This window comes from Clupea harengus, chromosome 6 (genome assembly GCF_900700415.2).
Source record: "Clupea harengus chromosome 6, Ch_v2.0.2, whole genome shotgun sequence".
Taxonomy (NCBI): Eukaryota; Metazoa; Chordata; class Actinopteri; order Clupeiformes; family Clupeidae; genus Clupea; species Clupea harengus.
The window spans coordinates 17,042,030-17,053,169 of record NC_045157.1 but is presented as its reverse complement, the minus strand read 5'-3'; the positions used below and the strand labels follow the sequence as shown (position 1 = coordinate 17,053,169).

The window sequence follows — 11,140 nt, the reverse complement described above, 5'->3', positions numbered from 1 at the left end:
AAATCTGTGATGTGCACACAGGCCTAATAAACCTCTATTTATGTGCTGGACGACACACACACTCACACACACAAACGACACTTTGCCCCACCAAATGGAAGTGTTTTATTCCCAGACAGCCTACTTTAATTTATTTTTTATTTAAATGCCAAGACAGCATTACGAGTCTTGTGGTCTTTCAAATGGGAGTGAAATAATAAGCAGAAGATAAAAATGTCACGTTCGTCATCTCAGGAATGGTGTATGGTTTTAAATATGAACATTTAAGTATTCCAAAGTCAACGTAATTTATTCACTGACACTCATATTTTCATACCACACGTATTTTTTGTATGAATTTATACAGTGGCAATCCAGAAAATTCTTTTAACTCTGTATGTCATCAGATCCAAGAGAGAGGAAGAGTCTGGCCTTCTATGTCTTTGTTTGGATGGGGCTAAGGTCCACCACTGATGACACATTTATCTTTTGTGATGGTGCCTGTATAATCTCAGTTTTGTATTGTCTGTGTGACTGTTCTTTTATGCCAGGGCATTTAAATAGCTTGGCGTTGGCATGCTTTTTATTCATTTCCTTGTTGGTTGATAGAAAAGTCATTGACCTTGCAGCACATTCCTTTTCAGGCGCAGGTGATGAGGGCAAAAACAAGCCTCTGATCGCTTATCTATATTGATTTGAAAATGATAAGATTTTATGAGATATCTCCAGATGGAACCTGTTAATGAACAGTGTATGTGGGCATTCTAAGAATCTTGCACAATGATGATTTCAATTTAATTTATTTAACATCAGAACCGCCGTGTAGTTGGTTTTGCCTATGTCCATAGTTCACTGTACCACAAACACAGTGTACTTCAGAATTACTGACCCAGACTTCAACAGTCTTATGCAGGTCATTGTGATTACAGTGGGGGGTCAGATGCCAGTGTTGTGGAATGCTAACCTCTCTCTCTCTCTCTCTCTCTCTCTCTCTCTCTTTCTCTCTCTCTCTCTCTCTCAGGTTGCGACACGGGCTTTGGGAATGCTTCAGCTAAGTGTCTGGATGCACTGGGCTTTGAGGTGTTTGCCACAGTGCTGGACCTGGCTGGGGAGGGGGCAGAGGAACTCCGGCGCACTTGCTCACCTCGACTCACAGTTCTGCAGGTGGACATCACCAGACCCGAAGATATCCAACAGGCCCTACTTGACACCAAGGCACGGCTGGGCATGAGAGGTGGGCCAACACACACACATACACACACACACACACACACACACACACACACACACACACACACACACACACACACACACACACACACACACACACACACACACAGATAGACACATACAGTATAGACACGCACACACACACACACACACAGCCACATATGTTATACACAAGCACGTACACAAGCTCATTCACACAATAACACACACACACACACACACACACACACACACACACACACACACACACACACACACACACACACACACACACACACACACACACACACACACACACACACACACAATACATGAGTCAGAGCACTTTAAATACAAAATAAAATGCATCTCATTATAAGTATTTTGAAAGAGAACACAACCTGTCCTCACCAATAGGAACCTTGATGTCAATGTTAGACAAGGTAGGGGTTCCCTGTGTCCAGGAGAAATAACCATTTATAATCTACAAGGATGAAACAGAATAATTGTGATTAAGTAGATTAGGTTTAGTAGTTAACATATGTCTTTCTACCAGAAAGTAAGAAAAAAGAAAGAAATCAAATAATCAAACTCTCTCTCTCTCTCTCTCTCTCTGTCTCTCTCTCACACACACACACACACACCATTCTACTACCACTACACACAGACTCACAAACTTGACCCTTCAACCTCAGTTCATGAGTAACTTTCCTCTCTAATGCCTGTTCCAAAGAGTGCAAGTTAACACCCAAGCATCCAGCACAGTCCAGAGAACAGCTGTGTACCTCAAAGACAAATAAGGCAAATCCTTGTGGTGGTGCTGGTGTTTACTTTTAGGAGTCACTTAAGGATACGCAGCACGACCAGGGTGTAATATTAGGAGTTTGTTGGAAGGTCATTCACACACTCATTTACTTTCTTGCTTGTGAGTGTGTGTGTGTTTGTGTGGCTTGGCTGACACTCAAGCGCTTTATTTTGAAACAGCATGCTCAACAAAGCCAGGTGCCAAAGAAATGAAAAAGGGAGGGGAAAAAAGTACTTTAAGAGCGGGATTCAAATAAGGACAAAGGGCTTTTTTTATGTGAGAAATGGCGGGCCGTCTGTGCAACCACTAGGCAAATGTAAACACTCCTCCGCAGTGTTATGTTTCACTAGTCATAAACAAAACACTAAATGCCCCCTTCTTTCATCTCTTGCGACCTATGGTCACTGAGCCAGAGAAACTGTAGATAAGTTTGAGCTTTTGCTCCTTCCCTGCTGGGTACAGTTCCCAGGTAGCAGGGTCGACAACAGTCAATGTAGGCATTCCTTTCAAGCCCAAATAAGAAGCTTTACCTTCTACAGACTTGGACATGGCACCTGCTTTACGTTATATGATGTGGGTGGAAAACACAAGAAGGCCCTTAATTAAGCACTCGGATGGAAATGCACCAGGACTGTGCCTGGCAGGTTTACAGGCTGGGTCGTTTGTGCCCTTTACAGCTCGATACAATCTGACATGTCCAATGTGGTACTTATTACACTGACAGATTAAAGAGCTGGTTGACAAGCTTGGTCGAAAAAAATTCAATAGACTTCAACCAAATGAGAAACCTGGGAAACGTCATGTGAAATATGCAGACCGGCCATATGCTTACTAGCAAACGCTGTTGCAAAACACATCTCTATCTCTATCTCTATCACATCCCATTTCATATTTATTTTATTTTCTGTGCTAGTGGATAAAATATAAAACAAAATATATAGTTTGTTAAGCAAAAGGCCACAATCTCTGTAATAACTAGTAACATTCTTCTTGCTATTCACCCACCACAAGGACTATGCCTATGGTACACACTTAATCCCTCTATCAGATATGAAAGGAATGCTCTCTCATGCTGTTCCATCTCTTCCTCTCCTCCCTCTGTCTTGATATGATCCCCCCTAAACAAAGGATTTAAGGCAGCACTGATTTCCCTTGATAGCAGTTCATGCTGTGACTGCTAAAACACCTTACTGAAGACTGTCACGTACAGGGCTGAGAGACGTGAGTAAGAGCATGTCCGTGTATGCGTACACAAACCACGCCACTGCTCAAACCTAACATTTCTAGCTACCGACACCCTCAATTATACACATTGACATGTTCAAACTCTTGTTGATCTGATAGCATCCCATTTTCAAAACTCAGAAGCTCAAACAGAGAGTGGGCTTTTAGACCCTTAACTATGGGATTTTCTTTCATTTGGCTGCACTGTAGCCATGTAAGGAAAGTCAAAGTCAAATGTATTTATAAAGCACATTTAAATACAACATTGTTGACAAAATTGCTGTACAATTAGATCACAATAAAATACAAAAAATGTTTTTAACAGAAACAAAACATTCACATAAGCATTTACTGTATATACACAGTATATGAAGTGAATTGCATTTAAACTAATTTAGCTCGCTAACTAGCGAGATAACAGTTTGCTCTGATTTATCGCAAACTCTGATGATGACTTTATATCATTGTTCTTAAATTCCTGGTGACTGATATAAATAATGGATAAATGGATAAATAATATCCATAGTTATAAAATTGGAACTGAAGTTAATACAGTCAAATTAGGGAAGGTACACTGAATGGCAAAATTCTTGTAGCCCTGCAAAAAGAACTTCATTAGCTAACTGATATTGAAAAATTGATTAATAGATTATTTGTTGACATATAAAATTACACCAGTATCAACACCCTATGGTGTGGGCACTTTTGAAGACCAGGCCAGTTTTTATTTCTAAAATTTTTAGCAGCTAGTTTCTCCTCCGCTGTTATTTTCTTCTTTCATTATGCATGTTTACGACCTACAAAGTAATCTGACTGAATTACGACAGATACCTGAGCAATCACTATTTTTAATGGGAGACAGGATGGGATGACAGTCTACCTTGTTGTACTCACTCCATTGTCTTATTTAGATCCCCCCTAGTTTTCCTAACCTTTGTTGTGCTGGTAGATGACAAGTTTTGGCAAGGGATGAAGACTCCAGTATAGTCAGTGATATCACAGTCTATTGTTTTTGTATGAAAATATTTAAAAATAGTGACAAAAAACTCTCTAGACCTGGGTACAGGCACCTCACATGCACTCTATCTATCTCCCTCTGTCTGTCTCCCTTTTTTGTCCTTTTCTCTCTGTTCCTTGATCTCCTTACCATCACACGTATCTCTGTGAGTCTCCAGATGTCTATAAACAATCTGGTCATGGAGAGACATGCTGGATGGATTACTAGCTTTTGTGTGTGTGTGTGTCTGTGTGTGTGAGTGTGTGTGCATGCACACTGAAATGAATAAAACGCTTTGCTTGTTTCAGTTAAAACGTGTATGTTGTGCAATACCGGTCGTAGCTATGACTACTGAAAGTTACAGCTTGCTGAACGTCTGGGGTCAGAGGAAAAATGAAGCCAAACCTTAAGGATATCTCAGATTTGTTTCATCTATCAGCCACATCCATTCCTTGTAGACTCCATACACTTTTCACTTGTGTTTAGCCTGGTCTTATGACATTGATTCCTTAGTACTGGTGTGAAAAAGAGAGCCCCTCTGTGGTCATTAGATGGAAATGCCTCTTAAACAATGTGACAGTAATGTTGGATAGATGGAATGTAGTCGTCTTTTTCGAAAGAAGCATGGTTATGGAAGTTCCAAAAGTGAAATTGAATTGTTTTTGTCTCCATGTTTCACCTCAGGTCTGTGGGGTTTGGTGAACAACGCCGGAGTGTGTGTCAACTTTGGTGATGCCGAGCTCTCGCTCATGTCCAACTACAGGGGCTGCATGGAGGTGAACTTCTTTGGGACACTGAGTGTCACCAAGGCCTTCCTCCCATTGCTGCGGCAAGCTAAAGGCAGGATCGTGAGCATCTCCAGCCCCTCAGGTACCCCCCCCCCCACACACACACACACTCACGCAGTACTTTCAGTAGATCTGTTATCACAACCATTTCTGTGTTTTTTTTCCTGACTTTGAAATAATGCTTTCAAGGCTCTCATTTGTACAACTGTGTTGGCTGCAGTGAGTCTTTTGTATTGAGCAATAGCGCTGCATTACAGTGTATTAACAGATAAAACACAACACTCCCAACAAGTACCCACGTGTAGCACTTAATACTGAGAAAAGTATGCTGAAACATAATTAGTGATTTACTGTAAACATGACTCCACTGAGATTTGGTAGCGTTTTCAGTCCATGGGTGTTTATATAACAACCATCATCTTTTTCTGGCATCAGGCTTCAACTTTTTGTCTCTCTTCATAAACAATAAAAACAGTAAGAGAGACAATTAACTGGAAAGTGGCTTATCTTCCAGGTGGCCTAGTTTTCTTTTTGGTGTCATTTAAATGTTTGAAATTGTATTTACTTTTCGCCAGAGCTTTAAAACCTGTCAGTGGTTAAGCTTCAATGAGAGCTTTTTTTTCTGCACGGTTCCGCGCAAAACCGCACGTTTATAAACAGTCTCAATCTGCCATTAACCCCTGAGGCTTCAGTGGCTTTCTCCCCGGCACCCCTCCTCCATATTGCCCTCATCTTCTACCACCATATTTTTACAACCAAGGCAGGGCAAAGCCCTCTCTCTAACAAAGGGGCCCTATTATGCCTGTAAGAACTTTTCCTCATGCACAGCCCAAACAACGCTGGCAATTCTTTACAGTGGCATGGAGATTCCTGCACTTGTTACATACTTTTTTTTATGGCGCTCGGTTTTTATGGCCATCGTGGCAGTCGCCTCTAAATGTTCCGTTGTTAGCTTTCCCAGTGAAGCGTTAATGGCAAAGCATTGAAGCATGTGTGCAGTGAGCAGTCCTGTGCTGCAGACACAAAAGGGCATGCTTGTGAATGAAAGGTTTGCATCAAACCGTGTCCTACTAGCTTACTGCTCATTGGAGGAATTTGCACCCTTCACACCACAATGCCCAAATTACTAACCACTAAGACATAATCTTCAAAACATCATCATTAAAATGTTCAAAATGTATTAATGTTTACATGACATTGCTGTGACATGCCAGAGTTAACAAACCTCAACTCAAAATAGTGAACGACGACTATTCAAGCAGAACCTGCAAAAATGTGACTACCCCGCCAGCATTTGCACACAGGGGACCATTTGTTCAGGAGAGAAATGAGCAGCAATATTTAATGTTGAGCCAACTGTACAGTTCATCTCCTTTTTATCACCTTAGACGCACTCCATAAAAAGCCCATTGTCAGGAGTCGCTGGGTGATGACTAAACACTATTATTGGTCTGTGTGTCCTACAGGAGATCAGCCCTTCCCATGCTTAGCAGCCTACGGAGCTTCCAAGGCGGCACTGAACCTCTTCATCAACACACTGAGGCATGAGCTGGAGCCCTGGGGGGTGAAGGTGTCAACCATCCTGCCAGCAGCCTTCCGCACAGGTGAGGGACTGACTACCTGAGAGAGGTGGTGGGTGTGGGGAGGGGGGTAGGGGTGGCCAAGGATTAAGTATACTGGTCCATAGCCTCAAAAATTAGCGCAGAATGCTAGGAAGGAATATTCTAGAGTAACCTCACAGTAGTTGGTAGGTGTATGAGGATGACAGGGTCCGACATCGTCAAAAGTTGACAGAAACTGTGATCAACAGTAGCACATTCTTTCACCCTTCAAAAGGCCATTTTCTAAGACGTCTTGCACCAATACCTCCAGATGAAGAGATCCTCCGGAGGTAACAGTAAAAGCAATGTGGTACTTGCGTAACCTATACATACCCTGGTAGAGCACAGTTGCAGCTGTACAGCATGTGAACTCCACAGTATGCACTGCAGTGATTGCATGGTGCTGTTTTGGGTCTTATACAATGGGCTGCAAGGACAAGCTGATCATACACATGCGTAAGGAACAATGAGTTCTTGTGTGTGCCTCAAGGAAAAGATAATTGTGTACAGCATTTAGCGGAGTCACTTACATCTTGGAAGGATGAAATCGTCTTCCCCTTGAGCAGTTTTCACCCTTATGAGCATATTATTTAAGAGCGCAGCAGGGCCAAGAACTCCTCTGGGGGATTATTGTATATATGTACGGATCAAGTGTGCCCAGATCTGTGTTTACTTTCCCGCGCTCTCTCTCCAATCTGTCATCCCAGTTTACTCCTTTTGTTGGTGCATGCTGCCTGACGTCATCATACGAGGCCTGAATAAAACAGAAACTTGGGAACAGTGTGTATAAATATGTGTAAGGATGTTAGGGATTGTAGAATTTCTGACCCAATAGTTCTGCCACTAAACTGTGTGTGTGTGTGTGTTTTTCAGGACTAAGCAGTAACACCCATTACTGGGAAAAGCAATACAAGAACATGATCCAAAACATCTCCCCAAGTCTTCTGGAGGAGTATGGTGAGGACTACATGCATGAGACTAAAGAGCTGTTCGCCAGCCATTCGAAGACGGCCCTGACAGACCTGAGCCCTGTCGTTAACACCATCGCGGAGGCGCTCATTTCGCCACAGCCTCAGGTCCGCTACTATGCCGGCTACGGTGTGGGCGTCATGTACTTTATCCACTCATACCTCCCTGTCAGCCTCAGCGACAAGTTCCTCCAGAAGCTGTTCATCAAGAAGCAGCTCCTGCCACGAAGACTTCGGAAGCAGAACAGTCTAGGCAAAATCCCCACTCACAGTAACAACAACAACATCAGCAGTATGAACAACAACAATATTATCACATCGGAAAAATAAGATGTAGTCTGTTGTAACGTTAAAGTTATAGGACCGTTAATGTAATATACTCATAATTATGACTTTTTAGCATTTTATCTATATTGTGCATTTGTATCCTTTCTTCTGTTATTTTTGTAATGTTATTTTGTCGTCTTGGAAGGGATCATTGAATTGCACCCAAAAAGTATACATCACACCTGCAGTTCATAAAAAGATTAGCACAGTGTAACGTATATCATATGTACCACAACAGGTGGTGTTATCTACTGTAGGACTTATGATGAAATATTCTGGTTCTGGTATTTTTTTGCCCATACTCTCACCATTAGTGGCAGCAAATTACATTTTCAACCAACCAACACAATGTCTATGAGTGAAGAGAGATCGCATACAGACTTGATGTGCCTTGGCTGCATTGGCTTTGCTTTTGTGAAGTGTACTCATAGAACCACCAATAGGCAACTGATTAGGTATATTCCTGTCTGCCTTGTCACAGTTGCCATAAAGTGTGTCGGCATCCATGGTGTAAGAACTGCATACACTGTGTCAGATCTGCTGATCCACCAGAAATAACCTCAGAGCTCAATTTTATGAGACCAACAGAAGTGCTTTAGATTCAAGGACCCAATACTAAATGTTGGTTTTGACGTTGAATTGATATTTTATGAGGCTGTTTTTTTGTTATATTTACATATTTGTTTTCCACACTACTACATTATTCTTTAAATTTGAATATTTATGCCAGTCCTGTTCATGAATCAATTAAACTGTGAACTTTGTACAAAAATACAAGACGGAAAAAATATGTAAATTGTTCACCCTGTTCATTCTTAGATGGTATTAAAGTTGAATTTTTACAAAATGATCATGTCTCTGTCAATATTTCACAATAACAAGCATAGTCAGCATCAGAACAATGGAGCTGTAAGCTCAAGAGAGACTTGCATCAAGGCCAACTGACCTTTTGTGATTCACATACTCAAACTCAGCCAACCACTTACAATGTCATAATTAGCATTTGGCAGAAGTGATGCTAATTTCAAACTAGATTTTGTTTTGGTTCAATTAAGCCAAGAGCTCTCAACTTGACTTAACAATATAGAACCAGATCGAGGCAACGTTGCTTCCAATGTATAATCTACACAAAATCACTGTAATAAACTGCTTTAGCTGCATGTGAGCATTCCTCCCTATGCTCTCTACTTATGCTAACCCTAACTCACATTGCAGCACCCCCCTTGACTGGAGCCTGAAAGCCCTCTTCCTGGAACTGGCTGTGGATTTTATGGAACTGAGAGTCTGATGAAAACATTTTTTTTGAGGATACAGACCATGGTTTCTGATTGCCCCCAAATGGAAACTTGGGCCAAGGATATGGATGTAGCTCTGCCAGTTACTTGATTACCAGCCATGCTAAACTCGTTAATTGCGTTTATTGTTTTTGGAGAGATGCTAGTGTCCAGTTGCTTTGATAGTTCACTTTGTTTTAGTTGAGCAGAAAGAAACATTACAATGCAATCCTGCTGTCGGAGTTATGTAAATGTCCTTGATTAGTGAAGCAGTGCTAAGCTGTGGGTGATAACTGAAGAATCAGCTGTACTGAAAGAAATCCTGATTTTGAATACAAGCGCTAGCAATAGTGGAAAACAGTGCAGTGATGATACAGGAAAATGGTGCACAATTTAGCATATTAAATAGTACCAGTTGAAGTGTATTTTAAATGTATGAATTTATAATTTTTTTGTTAGAGTAATAGTTTTAAATGCACATATCAATGCATGTTACAACCAGATCTCTACTTGCTCAGTTTTTTTAAGTTACAGAGTTGCATTTACAGGGTGATAGTATCATTCTTAGATGGTGGGGGTTCACATTCTTAGAATCTACAGTGATCTACTAGTGGTTATCACGTTCACTTTACACGCAAAAGGTCCCCAATTCGAAACTGGGTGGAAACAGTCTCTTGTTTAAGGCTGTGGTCTGCCTTGGCACAAGTGTGACAGTAAACCCACTGCACCAGATTCTGTAGTGCTACAATGGATCTGTCATCCTCCTGAGAACGCTTTCTGTGGCAGCAGTGCCAGTACACCACAGTACAGACCCATACAGACCGGTACACCCCAGTACACCACAGTACAGACCAGTACACCACAGGAAAGACTTCTACACCTCGGTACAGATTGGTACAGACCAGTACAGACCAGTACACCACAGGAAAGACTTCTACACCTCGGTACAGACCAGTACAGACCAGTACACCACAAGAAAGACTTCTACACCTCGGTACAGATCGGTACAGACCAGTACAGACCAGTTCAACCCAGTACAGACCAGTTAATAGCATCTTGCATTGCCCAGGAATTGAACTGAGCTACTTGTAAGCCAACAACACTAACCAGTGTACCAATGATAGACTACTGGCGTATTTGATTCACTGTATGTGTGGTGTTGAACCTAGTTGCATAGCCTACCTAGCCATTTGGTAACATATTTTGGTGAGCTAAAGGATCGGTCAGTTTAGTAACTGAGTGGACAATGTTATACTGTCCAATTGTGTACAGATTAGATTAGAAGCACCTTCCAGAAGTTGAAAACCAATATGCAAGTTACTTTTCAAAGGTGGCAGCACGCCTTCCTCAAAAAATAAAAGAGACTTACACTACCGTTCAAAAGTTTGGGGTCACTTAGAAATGTCCTTATTTTTCAAAGAAATGCACTGTTTTTTTCAATGAAGATAACATTAAATGGCTCAGAAATACACTCTATACATTGTTAATGTGGAAAATGACTATTCTAGGTGGAAACGTCTGGTTTTTAATTAAATATCTACATAGGTGTATAGAGGCCCATTTCCAGCAACTATCGCTCCAGTGTTCTAATGGTACATTGTGTTTGCTAATCGCCTTAGAAGACTACTGGATGATTAGAAAACCCTTGAAAACCCTTGTGCAATTATGTTAGCACAGCTGAAAACTGTTTTGCTGGTGAGAGAAGCTATAAAACTGGCCTTCCTTTGAGCTAGTTGAGTATCTGGAGCATCACATTTTGTGGGTTAGATTATACTCTCAAAATGGCCAGAAAAAGAGAGCTTTCATGTGAAACTCGTCAGTCTATTCTTGTTCTTAGAAATGAAGGCTATTCCATGCGAAAAATGGCGAAGAAACTGAAAATTTCCTACAACGGTGTGTACTACTCCCTTCAGAGAACAGCACAAACAGGCTCTAACCAGAGTAGAAAGAGAAGTAGGAGGCCCTGGT

The 11,140-nt window shown here is 41.4% G+C and overlaps 1 protein-coding gene across 1 annotated transcript in view; it reads left to right on the top strand.

Annotated features, from left to right (window-relative positions):
- The window catches only part of hsd11b2 (hydroxysteroid (11-beta) dehydrogenase 2), a 20,919-nt gene extending 12,171 nt beyond the window's left edge, over nucleotides 1–8,748 (top strand). Inside the window, exons 2-5 of the mRNA XM_012827014.3 lie at nucleotides 1,001–1,213; nucleotides 4,899–5,084; nucleotides 6,469–6,606; nucleotides 7,477–8,748. Of these exons, the coding sequence (XP_012682468.1) occupies nucleotides 1,001–1,213; nucleotides 4,899–5,084; nucleotides 6,469–6,606; nucleotides 7,477–7,901 (962 nt within the window). The 3' untranslated portion in view covers nucleotides 7,902–8,748. The remainder of the gene's footprint in view (nucleotides 1–1,000; nucleotides 1,214–4,898; nucleotides 5,085–6,468; nucleotides 6,607–7,476) is intronic.
- The last annotated feature ends 2,392 nt before the right edge of the window (nucleotides 8,749–11,140 follow it).